Source organism: Mastacembelus armatus, chromosome 12 (assembly GCF_900324485.2).
Source record: "Mastacembelus armatus chromosome 12, fMasArm1.2, whole genome shotgun sequence".
Taxonomy (NCBI): Eukaryota; Metazoa; Chordata; class Actinopteri; order Synbranchiformes; family Mastacembelidae; genus Mastacembelus; species Mastacembelus armatus.
In genome coordinates this window covers 14,886,798-14,914,601 of record NC_046644.1, presented here as the reverse complement: position 1 = coordinate 14,914,601, position 27,804 = coordinate 14,886,798, and the positions used below count along the sequence as shown (strand labels likewise).

At 37.6% G+C, this 27,804-nt stretch overlaps 1 protein-coding gene across 1 annotated transcript; it reads left to right on the top strand.

The window, feature by feature from the left end:
• On the top strand, positions 1 to 27,238 carry ccbe1 (collagen and calcium binding EGF domains 1). Its single transcript, XM_026297648.1, has 11 exons — positions 1 to 335; positions 432 to 512; positions 18,620 to 18,672; positions 18,948 to 19,082; positions 19,363 to 19,500; positions 20,320 to 20,429; positions 21,711 to 21,819; positions 22,300 to 22,430; positions 23,948 to 23,983; positions 26,280 to 26,315; positions 26,708 to 27,238. The coding sequence occupies exons 1-11, from the start codon at positions 232 to 234 to the stop codon at positions 26,972 to 26,974; spliced, it is 1,200 nt and encodes a 399-aa protein (XP_026153433.1). The 5' UTR covers positions 1 to 231; the 3' UTR covers positions 26,975 to 27,238.
• The last annotated feature ends 566 nt before the right edge of the window (positions 27,239 to 27,804 follow it).

Below are 27,804 nucleotides of genomic sequence, written 5' to 3'. Positions count from 1 at the left end.
CATAAAATCCTCACTAAAGAGATTTTTGATGATTAAAAATATTGCGGCTCTTTTGGTTTCTGGGCCATTACGCGCCTGTCAGGATATGAAGCAGTTCATTCACCAGCCGCTCAGTGAGTGGGAGGGTCTGTCTGTGCGTTTCCACACTTCACGCTCAAAAGTTGTGGCAGTGAGGAGGTAATCACCATAAGTGCGGATTACTGACCGGACCCGAGTGACTAGACCGATGAGATGATACTAAAGCACAGCAGGAGTCCTCTGCTGCTCACCGTCACCTGCATGTGCTTCTCAGGAGGTTTACTTTGGTCCTACCAAGAAGAGGATGCCAGTGACGGGTAATTCTAAGACACCACATGACAGCAGGACTCCTTGAATGAGATGAAAAGGAAATGCTCACTTTGGTTCAAAATGTTGGGTTTTTTTTTCCACAGTGAAGAGTGCTCTGAAAATAATATTTCTACAACGAAATACCCCTGCGTGAAGTCGACTGGGGAGGTTACCACGTGTTACAGGTACAGTAGATAAGTTCATGTGCATGGATGCTGAGTGTGTTCTATTATTAAGTGATTGCTAAATGTAACTTTAGATTAGCATATGTAAAATTTGACTTATGTATTATTCACATTAATAACCCTGTCCAAATGGTACTTTTTAAATGTTTAATTGTGGAATATTGCACTGGGTAGACTTCTGCCTTATGACGCACTGGGTGAAAATCACATTAAATCTTATTGCTGGGGCAGAAGTGTTCATTTTTACTGTCTATGTGATTTCATTGTTTTCAAAGAATGCACTGTTGGTCATTTGTTTAGTAACATGTCAGCTTCTTAGCAAGGCTGCAGTTGATTAGCACAGATATTGCAAAACATAATAAATCAATGTAAGTAGCCTAATTATTTGCTAATGTGTTAAGATTATTTTTGGAGACAGATTAGTCATTGTGAATATTCCTCTTGGTCTTTCTTTGTGAACTAAAGGCATCATAGTAAACAAAAATATATCTACAAGCCTCCAGATTGGCCTGTTACACTGTGACACCAGCTTTAATTACGATAGTTCACAGATACAGTGGATATGGCATCGCCTCACAGAAAAACTCCTGTCAAAGGTTACGGAATAAGTTGTTAGAACCTAATCTGTCTTCATTGCAAAGGACCCCTGCACAGGCAAAATGAAAAGACGTCAACTACTGGATTTTAAAAAGCCATCTTTGGCTGTGATTTTGTAGACAGCAACAGAGTTCACCCTCACATTGGGGTGTTCCTTTTAAATATACTAAAATGAATTATTTCATTAAATATCTGATAAATGCTAAAACTCCACTGCATGAAAATGTATTGTCCTTTTTTCAGACACACTGTGATTTAGGCCAATAAGATGGAGCTTTTGTAGCTTTGGAGACAAAATGATGCAACTTAATAAGAGAACTCACTTCAAATATTCTGTCAGTGATCCTGATTTAGAGCAAATCTATTTCTGCATGTGCTTTTCTGGGAAAGATTATCAAGAACTAAAAGAAATGCCAGAATGTTGAATATCACTTGTGAGAAGTCCTCCAGCTGTAGACTTTGTAAGGTTTCATCTCTGAATCACTTGACAAACTGCTGGCCATGGTTCAAGCACACAGTGACATCCTGTTTGATCTTCAAATCTCAAACACACTCTTAACATAATTATGTTGGTTTATGGTTATTGGCCGTAGTCACAGTTGTTTCCCACAATGTTTATTTAAAGAAGAAAAACTGTTTCAGCTAAGAGCCAAGATAATATTCCTGGTGCGTTTCAGTTCACCTGCACAGTGTGAGCTGATGACTGCCCATCAGCACTGTAACTGTTAGTAGAAAACTTTTATTGTAGTGCCAAATATTCATATTAATGATCTGAATATGATAATATGAATATGAGATTTATATACTACATTTTTTTCCAAAATGCAGTCACATACCAGTGCAATTACACCTTGGCATGAGTGAGATGGAGTTCAAAAGGAACCAAACAGGATATAGGTTTCTGTTGCCAAAGGAAAAAGTAAGCTTATAGCATTCATTAGGCACTCTGCAGTGCATCAGTGTGTCTGCACACCTCAGAGCATTTTGTTGCTGCACAATCTGTAAAGCTAGTGTGCATCAGTTTGCATACCACTGCAGTGGGCAGTTCTATTGTGGGGGTGAGCACAGGGGTCATGGTCAAGGTTAGCTTTTAGTAAATACGCTTAAATTCTCACTGAGCAGTTCATGCTGTTATCACCACGTATTTAACATTTATTCTTATTTGGTGATTTGGTGCATTCCACACATGTTTTTCTCAGAAAATACAATACATTACAATTGTGTTACCAAAAACTTTTTAAACATGAATGTGTACAGATGAATTCGTTTTAGAGGTGCCGTTTGGTGGATTTCATTACTCTCTGACAGGCCCAGGCTAGCTTTTTCCTGTTTCCGGCTGATGGCTTTAGTTTCATATTTAACAGATAGATATGAGAGATATCGATCTTCTCATCTAACATGAATAATATTTCCCGAAACCTTTCCTTTAGTTTAGTGGTTGCTTTTGAATATTTGTCTTCTTGAGGCCCAGTGAGAGAGGAGAGGACCTCATGATGGGATTTGGAAACAGGTTCCCTTTGGTCATGGCATACCACTGTGTGCACAGCTCAACACTCATCCTTGGAGCATTTATCACATTGTGAAACCGGACCAGAGAAGACCCTAGAGAGCATATGTCACAGTGCAAGAGAGGTACCAGGGCCTCAGCTGACTTTGCATATCTGTCTCGCTGTCAGTGCATGCACATTGTTCGCTCTCTGTTTCTCCGGATTGTTTTATGTGGGGACTGTCATATTTGGGTTTTTTGCATTAAAGGCCTAGTGTGTTGGCATTCAGAATCATCAGGCTTTATGATTTTTGCTTAGAACTGTACTTTTACAGGCTGTAGAGTTAAACATGCTTGGTGTACAAAGGCTCTGTAGGGTTTTGTTTCAGAAGCTGCACATACACCATGGATGCCTGTGAGTGAAACAAACTAAAATCTATAGGGGAATAAGGTGTGGAGCTGTTTGGCAACATCTCCAGTGCCAAGAGGTCGCTGCTGTTTCACTATTGGTTTTCATGGTGGTCATTGCTTGCCAAGCTTACTATGCTCTATTTCCAAACCACAGTCACTGCAACTGAAAACCAAAATCCATCACTTTCTGTTTGCAGAGAATGTTTTTTCTGTGCCTCATGTCACAAAGTAGGATTACTGAATTAGCTGAACAAACACACTCAGAAGGGAATAGGTTTTTATTTTAATCCGTGTTGCAGATTTGAGAAGTTTGCAGGTTTTACTCAGCAGTTACTCAGCTAACTTTATAACCCTGCTTTGTCAGACAGGCCCTTTGACGAAACTGCATTGTACCTGACAGCAAAAAATATATATTTTTGAGCTTTCCTGAACTACTTAAGGTTGAATTTATGAAAATGTCTAGGGTTATGCACTAAAGGTGAATTATTTATTGTTTCTATGCTGTGCAGTCAGACTCAGAATGTAGACATTTTTCTGCTGCTGGAAAACATCAGAGATGATCAAATCCAAGATGAGAGCCAGATCCATTATATGGTGTTACCCCTTTACAGAATGGAGAGACATTCATAATCTTTGTTTATACCTTTTCTTGGGTGAGAAGAGGGTGCATGAAACAAAGATCACACTAGTTTGATTTATTGTGTACACTGTTGGCCTTACCTACTCTGTAAAGGAAATACTTTTCTAGTAAAAAAGCAGAACACAGGCAGAGTCTTTCACTCTACAGCTGTAACAGTTACACATAATTGATGCGTAGCAAGTATAATTGCTGCTTTGTTATTTTTCCAAATAATTCTGGTGATACTAAGCATTTTGTTGTGTTCCCCCTTTTCTGCTCCTTCCTCTTCACCTCTGGAATTCAGAAGAAACTCTGATGTATGCAGTAAAGAAACTGAGAATAACATTTCTACATTTTTTGCCCCCCTGTGAGACATGATAGCTTTGATACTTCACATGCTCTTGGCTGATCCAATCATTGTTTGTGTACTGTAAATGTTCCCATCAGCTCATTCCAATGAAATGCATTGGATTTTTTTTAATGCTATCTATCAATTTCACTTATTCCTTTTCCAGATTATATTGTACTGATTTAAGAACTGCAAAAAAATGTTAAAACACCTTAGCTAGATTTTCCACTGAGTGCAAAACCAGTAATTGATTTATATTGTTAGATTCAACAACAGTCTTATGTTCCAGTGAAGTGACAACTTGAGTCTGATTATTCTGCTTGGCTATGAAGTCTGAAGTCTCTTTTGTTTCCTTAGTTTTCAAATCTGTTTTTTACATTACATTTAAATGTGCTCTGCAACTTGGAACAACCCTCTCAGCTGGACTTGTGTTCCCTCTCCTGATTCCAATAGCTTTCAACACGAGAAATCCTCTTGGGGGTTCTTTGTTGCCATATTGTCGTCCCTCCAGTGATCGTAGCTCCTTGAAGGATTTATTGTGGCACAGCATAAGGAGTTCAGCAGGCCCTGCTTGTGTTTTGTCATTTTGGGTTACTGTGTTTCTGATACTACTATAAATGTTTTGTACTGAAAAACAAAATGAGTCAAACTTTTTGGACAACATATGAGTACAATCTTTCAGGAGAATTTCTTGGTGAAAGAATGTGTAAATCTGGAAAGGTCCCATGTCATGATGTTACTAAATAAATGTCAATTGAGCGGTAGGCACAAATCCACTATTGTTAAATACTGTAATTTACTGTAACTTAATGGAGTCTTTTAAATAGATGTCAAACCAAAAATTTCCCAATTTTTTAAATGTCTGCTCATAGAGAGGTTCTAGGTAAAATTACACATGTATTCATGCAGTATAATTACCATTAAGCACATAGCGATTACTCCAGGATGAAACAATGAAAACCCCCCATAGAAAGGCTGATAATTGGACCTGAGGGTGATGAAACTCAAATCAAATCTAAAAGGATTACATGCTGTTCTTCTGTATAGATTGTTTTAGTACATACAAACCCAATTTTCAACCACATGCGTCAGAGAACCAGTTTATAGGCTTGATAACTATACTTGTCAAGTCTTGTTTGTAGATCACAAGCACAGTGCAGTGATTTTTTTTTTTTTTTTTTTTCCAGAAGATTTTTGGCAGAAGCACTAAAACACTATAAAATGTTACGCTTGCTGTTGGGCTGTTGTAAACACTATTGTAGTGGTTTTCTTTTAAAGGTTTCCTGATACAGAGAGAGTAAATACCAAAGCAGGCACATTTTTGATTTATTAAAACCAAATTGGAAATACTAATAAAGCATTTGTTTAAACTGGTTTAAACTGCAAATTGTTTTTAGCGCTGATAACATTATAAATGTTTACAGTTCTGCTTTGGAAAAGACAAAAGCACATGATGATTGGGTAAATAGGTTGTCTGAGGAAGGAGCATGGAATGAGAACAAGCTGTTGCCCTTTGAGTGAAACTTAGCTTACCGGAATTAACTTCAGCAGATATAGAACAAGATAATGCTGCTGAAAATCATGCCAATCAAAAATGCCTGAAATGATTTACAGTACCTGGCACTGTTTCTCAGCGTCGTTTACTGTGTAACAAGAGAGGAAGTTAAAAAAAAAAAAAACAGTGAAAGTTACTGGTATGATGGGTCCAATTATACTACACAAGAAACTCTATTATTAACATGCAACAAACTCTAATGTAATAAAACATGTGGTAAATTACCGACAACAACCACAAGACTGGACAGACATATCCTATAACTCATCATACCCCAAGTCCCTCACATGATGCATAATGTCTTGTCAAAGAAAAGATATCACCATCTGTTTTCTATCACTATTCAGAAAGAGGATATGAAGCCTGTTAGCTGAAGTAGACTGCAGTAGTACTGCGCAGTACTGTGGATTCATAAGGTTGACATGAACATTTGGTGTTGCTCTTTAGTGACAGCTCCCACACAGTTGAAAGTTAAAAGGATCTAAAGGGACAGAGCAGGAAGTCAGCTGTTAATCTACCAGCTGCTAATACCATAGTCTGTCTGTTTTAAAGCCTGATGTGTATCAGCTGAAGATATGCTAATAATAACTTGTTTAGGAATTATTTTCTTTGGTTGACTCATAAACTCACAATTTTAAATAGAGCTTAAACTAAACTAACTAACCTTTGCTCATTCACCCATTTTGATTAATTAGCGGCATGTGTGCTCATGTGCAAGATGTACAAAATAAACCTGGATGCTTCTCGCTGTGCTGCATCACAGTAGTGATGGGATGCTCCAAATGTAGTTAATGTTATTCTTACTATGATAAATTCAGGAGTGGGTGTAGTTCTATTGCAAATTCTGTACTGACATAATCAGATTCTTATCTGTTACCGGTCAAAGAAAAGAACGTATATGGGTTGGTTTGATTTATGTTCCTGATATAAAAGATGTTGTAAAGCACATCCAAAGTGTTTTACAATACAAAATAAAAATACACAGGGCTGAAGAACATCTTACAAAATATTCCAGGAAACTGCTGCAGAGAGAGAGAGAGAGAGAGTCCATCAAAGGGAAAGTATTGTTTTCATACATCAACTTTATTTATGATTATCTCTTGTCTGTGCTCAGAAACATCAATATTGTTAATGTTAATCACTTTAGTTTGTTTTCCTGTCTATTGATGTTTATAGGTCACAGCACATACAGCCTATATATGCCATTATAGTGTGTTACTTTAATGGTGTCGCACTTTGCACCATATTTCCAAAAATATTGTTATAGAAGTGGAGCCAACTGGCTATTTATAATATCTTCAGGTCTTGTCATTTATATATTAAATTCACTGCTGTGTAAATTGTGTTGTCAAGTTTGAGTTACATTCATCTTTAATTTTAACAACAAACCGTATCTTTATTTTAGTTTATATGAGACATGAAGAATATATTTAGCCACAGTCTTGTCAACAATTGAACTGATATACTCGATTAGTTGATGATTCCCAATCCTGTTCCTTAAAATGACTGAGAAAGATACAGTGCAGTGTGTTATCAGGGTGAGATAAGAGGAGGATATGTTAGTGTTGAGAAACATTCTTTAGTAGAGCACAGGCAGCAGCAGAGAACTCACTCTGTCCTCTCTTATTTCTTTGGTGTGTTGCACATGTCAGTTGTTACTAATCAACAAACTCAGAAATAAGAAATGAAAAGCTGCCATTTTTTTGTCCTTGCCCTTTTTCTTGAATTCATTCATTTTTCTTTCCTTGCACAATTAGAAACATTATTTTAAGATTCTTCTCACATACTTTCATTAATACTAAACTGAGGTTATTTTGATTTGGTTATTTAAAAATCCATTTTACCCATCTGTTTCCACTTGAAAGAAGACTGTAATACAAAACATGCCTTTACTGGAAAGACCATGACTTCGAGAGCTCAAATGCTTAGTAATGTGTCCTAAAGCCTGTCTTATCGGAATAGATTGACAGCAGTTGTTGGGATGCTTTGAGCGATTGCCCAAATCAGATCTGGTTTAACACTATGCAGCAGATGTCAAATACTATGTTTAATTAAGACACATGGAGGACAAGTTGTAAATTGCCACAGCCTCCACATCTTCAAAGGCATGTTCAGGGTGTGGGTTAAGTTACAGTACTGACTGAATATCAAAATGGAAATAAAAACTGAGTAGTGATGTGAAAAGAAATGGCCATAAATCAAATGTATAAGTAGAGGAAATAACAATGAATCATATAAGCAATTGGCATCTTCATTAACTTAATAAGTTCTGAAACCTTTTGATCCTCTGTACAAATTCTGACTTTGAACGTCAGTTTTAAACAGATGCTAAATAGTAGTGCCTCTTATATGAAATAAATAAATAATGAAGATTAATATAGCACCTCGTGATCTTTGAGACCTTGTTTGGTCTTTTTCATATTTACCTTCATATTTTCAGATTGCATGCAGTTTTCCTTCTCTAAAATATCACAAAAACCTTGTTGATCCATTGTGTTATTTCCTACAATCCCTCTCTTGTTTCTCTTGGCTGATGCTCATCTGCTTTTTTTGCATGGGGAACTATGGTCATGCACTGGTCAAACTGTGGTTTTGCGCTGGTTAAGAAATGTGATGATATGTAAACCACAAGCTGCAGTTTTCTGCTTCTGTGACTCTGCTCTGTATATCTAAGACTGTGCTGCAGTTTTGGTCAGCAGAAAGATATATCTATATATAGCCAATCTCTCTCTCTCTCTCTCTCTCTCTCTATATATATATATATATATATATTCTGCATTTGTGTACCTGTTACTGTGAAGCAAGAACTTCTTGACAAGTTAATCAGCTAATTGAAAGCAATCAGGTGTGTGTTTTATTTTTTCATTGTTATTCATCATTGGGCCACTTGAATCTCTAATTTATTCTCCCATTAGTAATGAGTAAGCTGCTAATTTATCAGTCCTGAAGGACAACAGCTAAGTAAAGGGAATGATCTGCACCAGTGAACATGCTTCTGAATAGCAGTCATTTAAAATTCTAAACAGCTGCAGCTTTCAGTGTTAACACATTTAGAAAGAGGGACTTCATATTTGTTTTTTTTTTTTTGCAGCACAGATGTTGCCACTTCCACAAAATTTTGCTGATTAATTTTAACAACATTCACCTCTAAGCACTATCAGTGTGTTTTCCTGTGATGCACAGTAACATGAGTTTTAAAAAAAAAATTCAACTGAGTTAATCTGCCTGTGTAGTCCCTGGACAGAACACTGAATGTTAGAAACTGGAATCCAGTACATATTTACTGTTCAAACATGCTAGAGATAATTTATGCCTTATCATCTAAACCAAATGTGTGTACAGTCTTTGACACTTGAACACCAAGTGGCGCCAGCTACCCCTTGCACCTTTAAAACATTATATTTGATTAATCCAAGTGTGTTTGCTGAAAAACCATTTCTAGTTCCTCAGTAAATAAACTGTATTGATTTCTCTCCTGCCTGAAGTCCCATGGTCATTTGTTGTGAGTGGACTGAAGGTCGATTAAGAGCTGTTTTTAAATTTTATTGGCCTTTTCGTTGCACTTTTTTTCTTGTTAAATCATCAGGAGGAGGTAATGACACAGTAGACCAACTCTACTACTGGAAGGTCTTATATGAAATAAAGAACATATGCTTTTTACTCCTAAATCTTTATAAATATTGTGAGAGTTAACCTTACATTACAGTAAATTGGATTAAAAGTCAAAGTCAAATACTCTGTCATAAACCATTGTTGCTTTTAGTTCACCTTCCAGGAGTGTGGGCCAGTTTTCTTTAAACCCAATTTTACATGTGAATTTTTTGCATCATCAGGCATTTTATGGCTATTTTTATTGCAGTGTTTATTTTTTAACTGATTTTTCCACACTGTTAATGTAATGAGCTGTTAAATCTCTGAGTAACAACAGAGGAATTAAATTACTAATAATCCCTTCAAGATTTTTTTTTTTTTTTTTTTTACCATTTCCCTGAAGTGGAAGTTGCACTGACTTCACAGTAACTTCAGTGTTTGGAGATGACTGGTAATATCTGGCTTGTGTCCAATAGACTGGTTTGAGTTAAGAAACACATGGAAGGGCTGATGATGGTTTACTGTAACAGGCTGCAGACAGCAGTGCTCTGTGTAATTTCCTGAAGTGTCAGAATCAGAAACGTCACACCCAGCTCTGCACTTGTCCTCAGTATTTTAAATAAAATGGGGCTATTTTATTGATGGAAATTTGAGTTTCTTAATTTAAAATGTGACAAAAAAAGTGCACACTAGCCGAGGAAAGGCAACAGTAATACGCTGAAGTGTCTTTTGCAGCTGACTGGTAGTTTTTGGCTGCAGCAGCCTGCTAAAGCTGAGTGGAGCAGGAGTGTTTTGCTGCAGTCAGTCTCATTGGAAAACTGACAGTTTTGTTGGATTATGGTGGAGATGCCAGCAAGTGTGCTGCCCATGCCCAATGTAGCTCCAGCAGAGCAACTATAAAGAAAGGTTCTTACTTTAAGTGACCCTTTTAACCACACAAAAGTAGCTGTTGTTCAGTTTCCATGCATTATAAAAATTATTCATGCTGCATTTGGCTGCATATTGATCAGACAGACAGGAGTACTTTGGTTTTGATTTGTGCTGTTACTGTTATGAACCTCACATTCAAGCCATGATGTTACATGGTGTCACAGACAGAGTGGACATGCAAGCCATTCTTAAAAGAGTAGGTAGAGAATTTTGTTTTATGAAATAAAAAATGAAATATGTTATGGTGCATAAGGAGATCAGGGATATTGGTAGATAGATTTTTTTTTTACCTTTGACACAGGCCAACTGTTTCCAGGCTGCTGTCTATAGCTACATATTTGAAAATACATGCCACAGAGTGGTATATTTTTATTCAGTGTTGTGTATTTATTAAAATGTTGAACATAAAGACTAAGACTTTTCTGTAATTATCAGCAACAGTGACAGCATTTTTCCTGACCACATTTGCATTGGGTAGGGCTTTTTGTTACTGTTGTGTTACATGAAAACAAAAGGGAAAAATCAGAAAGTACAGTTTTGAAATGGTGACATTAAATGGAGCGCTGCATTTCCGCACTTTTCAAACCAGACTGCTTGTTTGTATTAAACAAGACGCCTTGCCACGGGGTATTGCACCAAAGCTGTGTTACTGTTATGGGCAGCGAACTCTGAGTTCAAACAGTCATTAGCCAATAGGTTATGTTAATGTACCATGTTAGTGATCAAATGGGCACCGTTATTTCTCTGGGTACATGTATATGTATATGTGCAGTCACCCCACTTACAGGCAGAAACAGCAATTCTTTTTAAGTGGAAGAAAGAGGATTTTACTGAAGAGAGGATATGTCACGTAAAAATCCCACTAAGTTGTATTCCATGCAGAAAGAGTGATGTGCTACTCTGGCTTGTCTTTCATTTTCTAACACCATGCCTCTGTAACTTTATTTTTTCATTGCTTCCTCCCTGCATTTCTTCATGTGAAAGGTTCAAGAATTCGCTCATTTGCAGTTTTATCATTGTTTTGGTTTCAGGGATTCCAATAGGTTAAAGATGTGAGTAATTTGTCTTATGGGCCTGAAATCTATTAATACAGTTTACATACCTCTGTCTGAGTGAACCCTCATCCTAATAACGGATGGAGAAATTCATAGCTGTACATAGACTAGTATGCTCTGCAATAATCCATCCATCCATCCATTATCTATACCCGCTTCACAGGCGTCAGCTGGAGCCTATCCCAGCTCTCTTTGGGTGAAAGGCAGGGGTACACCCTGGACAGGTCACCAGTCCATCACAGGGCCACATAGAGACACACAAAGACAGACAACCTCTCACACTCACACTCACTCCTATGGGCAATTTAGAGTCACCAATCAACCTGACATACATGTTTTTGGACTGTGGGAGGAAACCAGAGTACCTGGAGAAAACCCACACAAGCACAGGGAGAACATGCAAACTCCACACAGAAAGGCCCCTGCTGGGTTTCAAACCAGAAACCTTCATGCTGTGAGGCAGCAGTGCTAATCACCAGGCCACTGTGTTACCTGCTCTGCAATCTAATGTCATATCTATCTACTGTCTGATTTGTTGCTAAAACATGCAATCTGTGAAATGTTCCTTGAGTCTTCACGCTCAGTTACACTGCTAAGTGCTTTAGGCTTATAGTGCTACAGCTGTTGTTTTCTGAAATGTTCTAACCTGAAACTGATATATCAGATTGTGGAAAAACATTTTTTACCTTTTATGGTATTGCCAAACAATCATCTGTAATTACTTTATAATTACTCAGTAATGGGACACAATAGCTGAAGTAACAGGGAAATTTGAAGGGGGAATGTTAGGGCATTAATAACCATCACTAAAAGTTTGATTTCTTCCTTTTCTGAGTGGAGTATTTTTAGCAGAAAGAATGACCTTTCCAAGAGTATTTTGTTTTTGTCAGCCTGAGGTTTGAAAAAACAAAGGCATGCAAGCACTCTGAAGACTCTGCACTTCACTGTCAGGTTTATACTTTGTTCCTATAAACTTGGTGTCCTCAGGGTATTGTTTAGTTGGATACAGCACTGGCAGAAGAAACTGTCCTCCTTAATACACTCTAGTTGTGTCTAGCAACTGGAAACGCTAACGTGTTACGTAACCATATCTCCTGTTTGTCATGACGACCAGTGTGCGCTTACAAAAGTAGGACACATTTTGACATGTTGGAGTTTTATTTACAAATGACATGATGTGAATTACCCTGAACCAGGAAAAGCGGGTATAGAAGATGGATGGATGGATGGATGGATGATGTGAATTTCCAGAACAAATGTCCAAAGCCTTACAAACTGCATTGCACCTTTGTTCATTTGTTTATATTATACTGTTGACCCTGAAGCTAACAGGAGTCTGATGTGTCTGTGTGTGTTTGGCTGCAAGTATTTCTAAGTGAGACTGAGAGAGTTTATATGAAAACGACAGCCTTAAATATACAATTATAAATAACACACAGTGAAATATCCTGTAAAACTCTTTGTTATTCCTTGCATTCATAGTGTGGTACACAAAGTCATGGAATGAGGAATCTATGACGAGTACAGGAATTTGTATTAATCATTTTTCATTGAAATACAAGACAAAAGACATAAGGTGCAACTACAGTAGCCATTTCATCATCATGTTATTCTACAGCAGCAGCCAATTGTTATTTATAATATCTATGTATCTGGTAATTGCTTCGGTGATAATTGAATTACTTCAGTCAAAATATCAACAAATACAAAACATTTTAAATAGATAAAAAAGTTTAAAAGATGCTTGAATACAGTAGACCAGCATAACTGAAGCCAATTCATTTTCTATGGATCATCTAAACGTATTCGTCAAAAGACCAACATTACTTCTAATTTCTTTAAGGTCTAATTGTAGACTGGCTTTTCTGATTAATGCAACTGGCCATATCTTTTAGCTACTTAGAGAAAGATACAAATAGTTACAACCTTATCCACTTACTGTAGTCATCTTAAAAAAAATATTAATCATTGACCCCCAAGTCTACATTTCTAAGAAAAACAATGGAGCACATATTTATGCTTTACATGCCTAACATGCCTAACATTTATTTTCACAATACCTGCGATTATCATTTGAGTCCTTATTTTCCTGACCACGCAGTAACCAGAATTGTTATTCTTTTCGTGATGCAAGAGGCAATCATGCTCAGCTCTGGTTTTCTTCAAGATAAGTGTTAAACATGAGAATGTCAGTATCGTATCAGTACTAGTTGCACAAGAACATCAAAAGCATCTCTCACCGTATTGCTTAACCACCACTAAATTACTGATAAATCAAAAATTCTACTACATGTTGCTACGAACTCTTATTTAAAATGTTTTTTGACAGCAGAATGAGATGTGATACATTTAAGGTGACATCTAAGGGTTGTGCTTAAAAATTGGATTTTGAGTCTAGAGGGATGTGGCTTTCATTGTGAGTGGAGTATTGACCTTGATAATAATGAAAAAACAATAGCAATCAGACTGTAAAGCTGAACAGAAAGATGAATAGTTATGCTGCAGATTAATATGTAGTCTCAAATATCAGTTTTAGGGTTTTGGATGTGAAATTAGCTGCTATAAACACAGTGAGGAGACATGAGCTGAAAGAACTGGCTGCCTAGGAGGGAATTGCTGTAGTCCAGACAACATACTAAAGTTTGACAAAGAATTCAGGCAGAATTATGGTTGATGAGGAAACAAGTGTTTTAACAGTTTTTTTGCAAACATACTTGCAAAATGTTGCAAAACCTGCAGTGCAGGTGCAGATGACTAAGATCATACTGAACACTTGGCAACTGAAGCAGGAGCCACCACGGTCTGTCAGTAATGGCATCTTGTAAAGAGAATAGTTTTCATGGAAGAAAAAATGCAGCAGTGATGCGGGATGCAATGATGATGCAAGTGGAGAGTGGGAGAGAAGCCGTGGAATTTGATACCAGGGCCAAAGGGTGATCTGAGAGAAGAGAAGAAAAGGAGCAATGACTGAGTTACAGAGGAGTCCAGAGGACTAAAGGGTTGATCAATAAGTAGGCAAACAATCCAAGGCCTCCATCGCTAATGATTGAATATGGAGTGAGATCCCTGGTAGAGGTTGCATGACCTCAGAGTGATGAACACATTAGCAGCTCTTGGTAAGGGATGTGACTATTTAAGTAATTTTTTCTATTAAAGTTAAAGTTTCTATTTTTTCAGTTTGCCTTTTGAAGATTACAAGTCTCTGCACTCTCCCATATGAGAATTTCTTGCTTTTTTATTTTTCACAGTCATTTATATTTTGTAATGGAATTTTTTTCCTTCATTAAAACTCATTTTACTGACTAAACAGTTAACCAATTCACTACTAAAAATCAAAATATTAATGTATAGTATGTGAAAAATGCCAATAACACCTTTCCAGAGCTTGTTATTTTGTCTGTCTAAATCACTTAAATTGTTAGTGAGATAAAACAGAGAAAAGCAGCAAATCATCACATTTTTGTTGAAGAAGTGGCAGCTTGTATGTTATCACAGTTACGGAAGCGTGAGCTGAATAGTGCCTCTTTTATGCCCCTCCATTCAGCATGAGAAGGCTAATCAGTGTGAGTGTAGAAGTTGTGTCCTTTCCGCTTCAACAAACATCTTTTCTAGAGTGGAATGCAGACATGTTATTGTATATCAGTGGCAGCAACGCTGGAAAAATAAGCCTTCACTGAGCAGACTGCATGTGTTGTCTCACAGCTGTGTGTGTTTGTGTCTGAGACCCTTTAGTTTTGTAATTGTTATCCCCATTAAAGAGAAGAGCATGCTGGGACGTGAAGAGGAGAAGGTGCATGTACAGTTTGTCTGACTTCTTCATTCTTGTGAACTTTTATACTGACTGAATAGCTGCTTCCAACTAAACTCATGCATCTATGTGAATTAGTATGTTTCATTACGAGGTAAAGCCAGGCCAGGCTGGTCCACCGTGTTGGTTCAGGGGAGGTCCTGTGTTTATAAGGTAATTAGAGTGCTTATGCTTCACCCTGAGTAACTGAGGTCAGACTAATCTATGTCTAGATTTCAGAGGAGGGTGGGGAGAGGGGGCTGTAAAATGATATTGATCACTGGCAACTTAAATAACCTTCAGCTGAAAAAAGGCACAGGTGGCAAAACAATCATATCGTCTCTGATGTCTTGATCATTCTGAACAAGTGCAGGGCTCAGTGTAGTTTGTCTTGAGTTAAAAGATGTTAAACAAGCTGGTACGTGTGACTGTACAAACTCTGCTTGTAGAAAATTGTCATGAATGCTTTTGGGATATCTAAGTCAGCAGATGGTAGAGTTCATTGCTTCATGAGCACTGCTTATATAATAAGAGTTTCTTCTAAAAGACTTAACCCGGCCTTGTCTATGAGAAATCATTACTATATTACCTTAAGCAACTTAAACACTCACTTCCTCAAAGACATGTTTGGACTACAAGCACTAATTACAGCTCTAGCCATTGCCACAACTTGCCATTTCACAAAACCTGTGTAAAGTAGGTAATGATATTCACATTTAGACTTATTGTAAACACCATAAGGATCACACAGCTACACATAACTCTACACCAGTGTCTGAAAAGAATGTTCACATTTTCACATATCAGAATATTATCTCTGAGACCACCTTATCAAATGCTTGGCAGATTTTCTACTCCCAGAATATAAATCATTTAGTTGGTTTGGGGCTATTTTATTGCTTTAGTGCATTGACCTTCAGCTTAATATCCACTACTCTGTGTCTTTACTAGGCATGTTGACTTAACATGTACACAGGTCATATCATTTCTGTCTCCGTTCTCGCTCAGTCTGCCTGTTTTTTACGTTCATGTGTCAAAATAATAAAGGTTAACAAAGGGACAACATAAGAAATCAACCATTTTAAATTAAATCAATCTGTATAAATACGAAATGCAAGATAATACTGTAATTGTGTTCTGTGCTTTAATCTGCAAAGTAACCAAATATCACTTTTTAGACCTGTTTATTTAATTATATAATGAGAGGAAGTACAATTTAAAGGTAGATTGTTATAGACCTAATAAGCATTTTCCTGAATGATAATTTAATAAAGATGCAGTTTTTAAAAAAATGAACTTCAACACAGATATGGATCCGGTTTCCATGGGATGTTGTTGCCTCTTTCATGATCTTCTGCAGACGGACATAGATGTTTGTTTTCTTATGATTGTTCAACTAACCCTGGTTATTTTGCTAAGCTGCTTATTTGCTATAAGTGCCTTCTGTCCTAAAGGGGATGTTATTATGACATAAAATATTGGGTCACACAGGAAACTATACTCAGATCAACTCTCTCAGGGTGTCCAATTTGTAGCCTCCATTCATTGTTTAGGGAAGACGACTCTAGTGAGACTAAAACTGAAATGAAGGTATGAAATCAAAGCAGGATAAGTAAAAAAAAAAAAAACAGAAAATGAATATGTTGGAATGAGGGATAAAATGAAAAGAAATATTCAATGCATCATGGCATTTGTGTTTTTCTTTCACATTCTTGCACTATATAAATGTGCGCCTATGTCAGTGCTGTGTTACTTGTGCTGGGATTGTGATGGGAATCCTTATGGCCCTTCTTTGAGTAGTAAATATTCAGTTGTCTGAGTGAATAAGTACTTGGCTGCTCTGTATATCCTGTATCCATCAACATGATGACTACTGGATGTAAAATCAATGTAAAATCAGTTAGCTGTAAAAAGTAGACTTATTGCATTGCAGTAGTGCAGTGATTTACATTATTTTACCAAGACCGCATTTCTGTAATGATGTTTTTGTAAAACCCTTGACCTTTTTGTATATGGTTCATTAGATCCATAAATACAACTGCTAGTATCAAATGGAAAATCTTACTGTAATGAGATGAGAAACTGAAATGAAATGCTTGGTTTCAAAATGTATGACTTTAATATGCACTGATTCTGTTCCAACTCTCTAATGGACCATTTAATAGAGAGGTCTCAGAAATCAATCAACAATCTGTCAGTTTAACTGTCTTAGGATAACATATTCTGCTTTTCTTACTTTTCCACAACATTCGTTCAAATGATTTCCTTATGTATCTTCTCATGTGCGTCTCTATTGCTCCTAAGGTGTAGTGTTTTACAGCAGAGTCAGACAGTTTTTTATACAATATTTGCATCTTTAGAGATGAAATATCTGAGAAACTACTGGATGGACCACTGTGGAATTCAGCCCCATGAAGCCTCTGGCCTAGCTAAAGACTGTTTGGTCTCGTTTTCCTATGGGTCATGTTGCAGAAAATAAATTAATATATACATTACCTCAATTGTGTTTGGATACTGGTGAGCACACAAGGAAGAGCTTCCATTATATGAAAATACTGACAGGCCCATAGCACTGCCCCTATCATCCTAATTGCTCCTGTATAAAAGCTGCAAATAGTCATATTTTTTCAGTAAGGCCTTCAAAGTGACGGTGACTGTGCTGCATTGCATAATTTCATGGTGTAATTTTTTTATCACCTCCTGTTTGAAAGCAACACCTGGAAGCACTTAGAACTGTATGTAAGCAAGGAATGAAAAATGCTTCATGATGATGAGACTTGTGCTGATAAAATATTACAACAATGTGTTATCAAGGAGATAATGTTAGTAAAACTTAACACAGATGTGGGAATGAGGGATGGAAAAAGGGAAGCTAATTACTTTGCTGCTTCACAGCATCAACATCAAGGTGTTTTCTCGCTCCTCTACACACACACACACACACACACACACACACACACACGTTTGTATCGTTGTTTTTGTGAGGACAATCACAGACATAAAGCATTCCCTAGCGCCTAGTTTGAAGCTTAACCAGCCAAAATGTCCTCACATCCAGGATATAAAACTCAAACTAGTCCTTGTACTGTTGGCCAGACACATATTCAAGTAAATACACACACAGACACACACACACACAGAAAGACAACACAAACCATTTGGAAAAAGAGTTATGATATTAATTATGGTCTTTTTGAATTTTCTCCCAGAATTTCTTTCTACTGGATAGAAAGAAAGTACAGCATACACACATTTAGGCAAGAAAATGATGTGATAAAAACCAAAAGCAAGAGATTAAAAGAGTGACGTTCAATTTAAGTATTTCATCAACAGTGATGATTCCAACTGGAAACTGGAAAAGTCAGCATATTGAAACTGATGGAAAATTTTATTGGAAATTCAGAGGAGTGTTGTCAGACATGAACAACAGGAGGCCAGTCGCAGCAATGAGACCTGCAGAAACAGGTCAGAGACAGTACGCGTGTGTGTGTAGTCTGGCCAGACAAATCTTTGTGAAGATGTTTCCTACATTACAAGCACAACTGTAAAAACAGACTGAATCACTGGATCACAACGAAATCTGCACGACTTTTTGCTACAGTACAAACCTCATGTCGAACATTACACACATAAGGTCTACATGTATGTGGAAATATGAGATATATTATGTGAATGTTAAAGTATTTTGGATTTTTTTATATGAGCATGTCAATTTGATATTTTACAGAAAGAAATGTTGCAAGGGCTTCAAGTTTGTCCTGGGCCAGTGCATCCCTGAAGGTAGGGAAAACTGCTTGGATGTCTTTTGTATGTGTCATTTTTTTTGTAATTCCCTCCCATGATGTCCAATTTAGTTTTTTGATATACTTAATGTAACTTTCTCATGTTTTAACCTCACTGAATGTGTGATGAACTGTCACAGGCCTGTTGCCTGAAATTTTGAATAGAATAAGCCTGTAGCTAAATAAACAGAGATACTGCTGATGTGATATGAGATTCCCTTTCATGTTTTGTGAATGTAATGTTCACACCAATGAAATTCTTCATTACTGTAGATTTTGACGTGTGTGCTGGTGCCCCCTGTGAGCAACAGTGCACTGACCATTTCGGCCGAGTGGTCTGCACCTGTTACCCTGGTTACCGCTACGACAGGGAGCGCCACAGAAACAGAGAGAAGCCCTACTGTCTGGGTATGACCTTGTACTACACAAAGTCCAAATGCAAAAGGATCTGATACACTCACTACATCAGACCCTTTTGATAAATGCTGCAGTTAATCTCCCGTCATGTTACAGTTTATAATTGATGCCAAAGTGAAAGAGTTTATAAGATTCCTTAAGATTATGCAGGTTAATGTCAGATAGAAATATATTTTCTGCATCTATGATAATGTATATATTATATTGGATATGTGCAACCTTTTGTGTTCCTATGATTTTTTGCTACCTCTTCTTTCTCTGCAATGTACAGACATTGACGAATGTGCGGACAAAAACATAACTGCATGTTCTCAGATCTGCATCAATTCAGTGGGGAGCTACAGGTGTGAGTGTGAGAAAGGCTATTTCCTAGAAGAAGATGGAAAAACATGCACCAAGGGGGTGAGAGGTGAGAAAAGAAGTTTTACTCAAACATTTTCTCTTTATTCAAGGGCACATCTGACTGTGGTGCAGAGCTGACCACACATTGTTATTTAATGTGTGTGTGTGTGTGCACGAATGAGAGAGAGGGAAGGGGGTACTACAAATACCACCTGGTAGTCATTACACATCCCAGCTCCTTGTGCATGTCAGAGTAGTTTTGTCTCCCAAACATATTGCTGCCCCTGTGACTCCTGGTCTTTTTTAATTTGCTGGATGCATTTGAAGAAAACATCACAAATGGGCCAGGCAACAATAAAGTCTTTTTTTGCCCCAAATTCAGTTGCCAATGAAGCGGTCAGAGGCTGCAGATTTGCTACTTCCTCCCATGAGTTTATCTTCCATTACCTCCTACAAGATTTCAGGAGAAGCTGGAGAGTGAAAAATTGCTGTACATATAGTCATGCTCCTGCATTGAGTGGAAAATAGTGTCCAGACTTTTTGACTTATCCATTAAATATATGCATGGAAGTGGTAGGACCCATTCTACTACAGGCCAGAGGCAGTTTAGTATTTTTGGTTATTGAAAATGACAAAATTATTCTATACATTGTGATGCTACAGAAACAACGGAAATGTAACGTGACAGTAATCAGTTTCTTTTGATCAGATTGCTATCAAACAACTTTGAGCATGTTTGAAATTAACATTTTTAAGACATTTTTGCATGTCAGCTCACACATTTAGGAATTAGCAGGATGCTGCGTTTTTGTTATTTTCTGATATTTTTCTGAAAGGAACACTTTCTAGTAACTTCTGTAACAGAAACATTTCCACCACTCCTCAGCAATGCATCTCCTTGAGAAATCTGACAATGTGATGAATGCTGGAACTTGTTCAGCCACCTGTGACGATTTCAACCAGATCAAGATGTCAGTCCTGCAGCTTAAACAGAAGGTAAAGGTCACAAAATAATAATGAAAACCAAATACATTTTAATCTAAAATGTGTAATTGAAGCCATACAGTTTTCCTGTAACTACACTATTTTTTTACATCAATCATATATCTGCACCCTGGAGCATTTTCCATCATTGTATGGTTGACCGCAGAAAGGCTGCAGTGAGCATTAAACGTGCTTTCGTGATTCAGCTGAATGTAAATATCTGCAGAACTTTTGTTTCTTTATCACCACCTAAAAATCTCTCTTTATTGCCAAAGAGTTCAGACGTGACAGTATTTCAGAAACAACAGCAGACAGATTTTTTATAACTCTCTTGAGATGCATTACATCACTTCCTAATGTCCCAATAAAAACAATGCTGAAAACCATTTACTTTAGGTAGTTCACTGTAAGTATGAATTAGTGGGCAGTTTGTGTGAAAATGGTGATATAACATTTCCCTCTGTGTATTCTCGGGTGTCTGTCTGAGTCTATCTGAACACAGGTCCATCAGCAGTGGCACTCAGCACCCGCAACTGTAACACATGATATATCACTTCCAGCTGTGTGGTCTCAGTGCTCCTGGAACTGTACTCTCCTTTTTCTCAATGTCAATATTAGAAAACAAAGTGAAAATACTTTGTGCTTACTATGTATTATTACACTGAATAAATTCTCATTTATTTATATCACAGGAAGGTTAGAGTGTGAATTTAGATCACACTGCTGTTCAAACACTTGTGCCTGAGGTCACAGGCTACAGTCTTGTATAATGCTTACTGAACCATGACCTTGATCAGTGCATATGTGTGGGAGCATATGCTTTTATGTCTGTGCACATGATTTCTGATTTAGGCCCTTACAGCATAGTGAGGTCTTCCCTCTGGGATTTCCACATCCACATGAAGGTATACAGAGATCAAAGATAACTTTTCCAAAGGATGCCATACAAAGCAGAAATTCTCCTGGTCATGCTAAATAATGCAGAGGGGTTGCCTGGCCCTCCATCTGTCTGGCTAACAGCTTGTAGTGTGATGCAGATGGAAGATCAGCTTTCATCTTCGGCAGGATATATAGTTTTTACATATTTTTACTTGGAGTCATTCATTCAGTGTGTAATTACCCAGTCGTGTTTGACTGCCTGGATCTTTATGAATAACTGTATGTACAACCATTCAGAATGACAATCTAATGACAAAATCATACAGTTACATCCCATGAGAGTTGGCCATGTTCATTCAGTTATTTCTAGTGCTTGAGTGCATTCAGTCCTTGTTTTCTGCATTCTTATTTCAGATAGCCATGCTGTCAAATAGCGCCGACATCCCTGAGCAGATAACCGGCGAGAAAATCCTCACATCTCCCATATTTTTACCAGGACCTCCGGGTCTCCCTGGTCCTCCAGGTAAAACCCATAAAGTTAAAAATAACAGAACAGCACCAGTCTCTGCATAAGGAAAGTGTTCTGCATCCAGCAGGGGTAGCATGAAGCAAGACTAGGAGTCTACAGCAATGCCAGCAGTGCGTTAAGCAAAATGCTAATGTCAACATGCTAACATGCAGATAGTAAATGGACAAATTAACAGTTCTACCTGAGGATGGCACTAGATGAAAAGTTAGAATATCACCAAGACACTTCACTCAAAACCACAAACTGTCAACCTGAAGAGGAAAGGTCAATAGGATGCATGTTAATGTCCATACAAAAAGGTATCAAGTTATTTTAGTCAGTACCAAAGTTGCAGAATGACTAACTATTATTGCCACTAGCTTGGCTAAAAAATATTTAATCTACTGTTCAAAAACATTATATACCTTGTGTAATATTTTGCTCTGCCTTTTTCATGTGTCTCCAGTCAACTAATATCAGTCTCAATTATATTAGGAGATCCAGGACCAGCAGGCCCACCAGGACTTTTGGGGCCACCTGGCCCTCCGGGACCAAGGGGCATGATGGGACCCACTGGACCCACACCAGACATGTACCACATCAAACAGGGCCCTAGAGGACCTGTGGTCAGTATTTACCTTTTTTCAGAGGTTTTATAAATGTCAAATCAAATCTGCTGTATGCCAGTAAAAAACTGCCACACAATGTTGGACCAGGATAAAAGAGATGTTGAACCTTACTCAGTATTTTATATAGAATTTTATTTGTCATATTTAACAGCAGAGGCTTCTGACTCAGCAGATATGAATGTGTGTTTCTCCTGGCTCTGACCTTTCCTGCTCTGAACAATACTTGGATACAGTACACCACTCTGTCCATCATTGTCTTTATTTTTTGTTGGTTCGGTTTCACAATTGTGCTTTTTTCATGAGGAAGAATTACACAATGAATCTGGATAACTGCACTGAATGTAGTAAAACAGCTCCCTGTCAAGAGCTCTATGTTTGATCAATTTCTGGGTTTTATTCACCAAACATTTTCAATGCAGACGCTTTGATACACAGGTCCCAGGAGAGCCATGCCTGATTTATCTTCATGAAGCAATGAAATATCTCCACATTTAAAAAACATCCCATCATGTACCCTGATCTTTACAAGGTGAAAAAGGATGACAACAGTGTGGACTGAATCCATTTCCAGCTTTAGGTGTTTTCTTTGGCTCGCCATGTTTTGGTGCAGCACTCCATCTTGCCTGTGACTGAGAACCCTCTGCATTGAAGTGTGGGATCTGAATCAAGAATGTGCAGGATGTGGCCATTGAGACACATTTCTAGTTTTTAAGCCTCTTGTATTTACGCAGTCCTGTTATTGATAAATCAGACTATCAGCACCTGCACTCATATCATGAACTGCATGATGCCAGACCAGGAGTCTGGAAGTGTTTTTTTTTTTCTAGTAAAAAGCGAATCAATCGCTTTGTACGTGTATTTGGCAGTTAAGTGTGTTTTAATTTATGAGTTTTTATATTCATGACCTTATAATACTTTCAATCTATACACATGCTGACTAGAAAGTCTGACTAAGAGGGAGTTGTCCTCTCATCACATATAACCCTGATTAGATTTTGAATGTAGTTGTAAGGTTTGGCAGCCAGGTCACATGTGTTTGACTGCATGTTGAGGTTTCACAGATAATGATTATGGGCTAGTGTGTGACTCACATAGACGTTACTGAGCAGACTATTGGCCCAACTCCTTCCACAATGTTTTCATACTTCTTTAAAGATGATTATCCCAGGAAAGAGATCAAAGCAATCCTTACAACTGCACTGAAGTCATTCAGAAATGGCCTGGAGTTGAGTTAATCTTGGATATTATGTGTTGGTGGACCACAATGCACATGTCACTTATGTGTTTAGAAAGATGTAAATTAATGGATTTTCCCAGAAATTTTGGAATTGAGTATTAATAGATTTCCATTTGGGTGCAAGACAGAGAAACATCATAAAGTCACCAGGCAAACAGACAGAAAATGCTTATTTACATCTATGGGCTGCTCCTTTCAGATCTGCTGTACTTGCTAAAGGAGAGTTACATGATCATGCTAAGATGAAAGAAAAACTAACAGTGTTTTTATTTAACAGGGACCTACAGGAGCACCAGGAAAGGATGGCCTAAAGGTGAGGTCAGATGCTGTTTTATCAGCTGAGTTTGTCATGTTTGTGTATTTATTTTTAAAAACACAACTTTTATACAAAAATCAGCTATTCTAAACAGGGATGTCTCTTTCAGTTGCACATTGTAGAATAAGGTTCCAGAAATTTATCCCTCAGGTAGCGGACACATTCACGTTGGCTGCACAGATTCATATCTCAAAATGAAGAAACCAAAGATGTTACAGAAAACTCAAGAACACCAATTACCTAGCTTTGGCTGAAACTCCAAAGCAATCTCTATCAAAAGATGTTTCTCAATAGCTTTTTTTTTTTTTGGGGGGCAGGGTGTAAAGCACCTGGCAAGTCGCAGGATATTCACAAAATCTGCAGCTGGATGCTGCTCGGGCAGAGTTTGGCCCTCCAGATAACAGGCTCAGTTAACTGCAAGTTATTACAAGTTGAGGGAGAAAACCCAGTGTGCCAAACAGTAGTTTATGTAGAATATAGACGCAAGCAGAGTGTTGTTATTTGGTATAGGTGCAGCCTTGTGTTGGTACCTAGCTATGTATTGGTGTATTACTCCTAGTATAAAAAACATCATTGAATTAGACATTATCAGAGGATCACTTTTTGTAATCTCAATTGATCATAATTTCTTTCATCTGCAAACATGTTTTTTCTGTATATTAAGTTAGGATTGACCCAGTTCACCAGGAGCTGAGGCCAGAAACTAGTATACTGGTGTGAAGACTCTGGATACCTTTGGGCTATTGCGGTTGCCTGGACTATGACATGGATTTTGTGAACAATGCCTTTGGATTTGCTAATGGGAGGTAGTTTTTCAAAGGGCAAACTGGAATGTCTTTCTCTGTGTTTTTCTTTCCTGGAAGCCTATGGCAAAGTGTTAAAAATGCAGCAGATGGTTTTTACTTTTGTGATATTTATAAATCAGAAAATCTGAAACACAGCTGAGGTCAGGAAACATGGTGGCATCTTTGCTGCTTGCAGACAGTGTCATCACAGCGTTCAGATTTCTCCAAGGCACTTTGGAGAGTATGACTATGAGTCATTCAGATTGGGACTCTGCACATGGCCCAGTTATATATGTTTAGCTGTTGTTTTTATTGATAGCTAATGAAGTTCATCTGAGCTTGTTGCAAAAAATGGTGGTACAAAACAGGGGCCTATTGAAAATTTCCTGCCAATCTTTGTGCAGTGAGAATGGTAAGGTTTCCCTGCTGGTGCCAAACCTGACTTCTAATGAGAAGCTGAAGCTCTGTAATCCAGCACGATGTCAAAATCAATTTAGACTGAAAGCAGGCAGTTGGGGTAGTTTGGGCAGCTGATATAATGTCAGACTTGGAGACATTATCAAACTTGAAACTGACTGTGATTAGACAAGGATCTGGTTTTGATGGTTAAATCCTAAAACACCCCTGCATTCGGAATGAGATTTGCAACCCATGCCCATGTTATGGCTGACTTATTACATCTGTGTTTATTTTATTTCAGGATTACTGGATCTTTTCCTAAACTTTTCATCAAGAGCGACCAGTCAACCATGTCACACAAACCAAAATTAAAAGTTATAAAAGCTGGAAACGTATGGTCTTGCACTGGCTTTTTGATCTTGTTGTACCCACAACACTGTTTGCTTAGCTTTTAGATCACGTATGGAACAACTTAGGTGCGTCTGCTTTATTGACATAGTATTTCGGCCTTCTTTCAGTACAGCTGGGATGTTTGTGTGGATAGATAGAAGGGTGATGGTAATCTGTCTCACCAAGTTACAAATCCAAACCATCTGCCAAAACACTCATAGCCCCAGTGTGACCCTGAGCCTGGCCTACAACCACAGAAGTCAGGTTGATGTGTGTCGGCTACCATAAGTCAACAGGCTGCCATGACACATAACAATCAAGTTACTGTACAGTATATACAGCTTTTATCCTTCACACACAGACACAGTTTTTTAAAGCAATACTTTGACATTTTGGGAAAAACACAAGCAAGAGAACACTGATAGCACTTTTATGTCTGTTCATTAACAACTACTGTTAACTATTAAGCCAATTTACCAAAATGTCAAACTATTCCTTTAACTGGCAGTGAAACAATACAAAATCTAATCTGACTTTAATCTTCCATACTACATTTCATTAAAATCATATGATTCATTGAATTGAAGCTGTCACTTGCAGTCACTCTTATCCTGATGTTTTCTGTCACTTCCTTTAGCTCCCAGAATAATATGAATTCTTCTCATGCTTTTTTCTCTGCTGTATTTCATCTAAGCTAAATATTTGTTTTGATTCCACAGGGGGATAGAGGAGCTCCTGGGCCTGTCGGACCACCAGTAAGACAGTCTATCTATATTGATGCCACACCGAACTGAACTTGCTTGTCCATTATCCAGAACAATATAAATCCACTGACTGAAAAAACAGACCACAGTTGACTCTAGACATTAAATGCCATGACAATGATACTGTCAAACTGCTACAGAGTAAACATTATCCCTTTAGATAAACACTAATGATGCTAACATGAACAAATCAGGAAAAAAAGCTCAATCGCTACTGGTAAGACCTAGACTGATCAGCTGTGAAAATCTCCTTTGTAGGAACGGTCAGATTTCAGCTTTCCATTAAATGCATTATGTCTTTAAAAAGAGGAGCAACATTAATTTTGCAAAATATTGCTAAGAATTTCAAACAAATGTTTGCTTTTTTTGTACTTGTACCCCAGGGCCCTCCAGGCTCCTTTGATTTCCTGCTGCTGCTGATGGCAGATATCCGTAACGACATTGCTGACTTGCAGAGCAAAGTATACGGTCGGCCGGTGCACTCTCCAGGGGAGGACTTTCCTATGGTCCCTGACAGCTGGAAGGACAACCGGGACAGTCTAGATACAGGCTCAGGTGAGGACTACAGGGAACCTCCACCTCGAACAGGTGGAGGGTCCAAGAGGAACAAGAAGAGGAAACCAGTGCAAGACAGAACAGACTTTGATTAGAATATTTAAAGAGGGTGGATTTAAATACTTTATGTCTGGTGTAAATATTGAAATGGTTTTCTGTTTTATTTAACTTTTTTTTTAACAGAATGTACTGTATGTCTTTTGATCACAGATGTTTATTTTTATATGATATACAAGATTATATGTGACTGTTTTTTAACAAATTAAGTAGACCGGCCAACTGCATGTTTATTTGTATTTTATATTTTCAGAAACATATGGTTCTTTCACGGCATATTAAAGACATCTCTTATGAAAGCAGTTTTTCTTCATTACTTTATAAAACTCTATAGTACAAATTTCATAAGAAAGAATTAACAAGAGGGATTTAATCAGCGGGGATGTTGAACTAGAGCACTTGCACTCTGACACTAATGTTTTTTTAATCCTTCTAAATATTGATTAGTATGCAGATTAGATTTTTTAAAATAACCAATTCATCATATGGTTTATTAAAAATTTTTAAAAAATTGAAAAAATGCACAGTGCATATCATGATTTTGTAGAAAATATGTTCGGTGTGCAGGAAATCGTTCAGGGGCTGTGTGAATGGGACTATAGTTTGATTCTTTCCTCCACCAGAGGGCGACCTCCTCAAAGCCCAAACTACTGCCAGTTAGGCCTCAGCAGTACCATTACATTGGGAAACATATGTCTGGCAATCTGTAGAATCTGTAAGCTATTACAATATGCTTAATTAGTCTGTTTAGCTTTCCAGTGGTGACTCTATTGACCTCTCAGCAAAAACAGCAGCAAACAAAGGAATAACAAAATTAAAATGACAGACTAGAAGATTAATGGGTTTTCTAGCTAAAAAAAACAAAAAA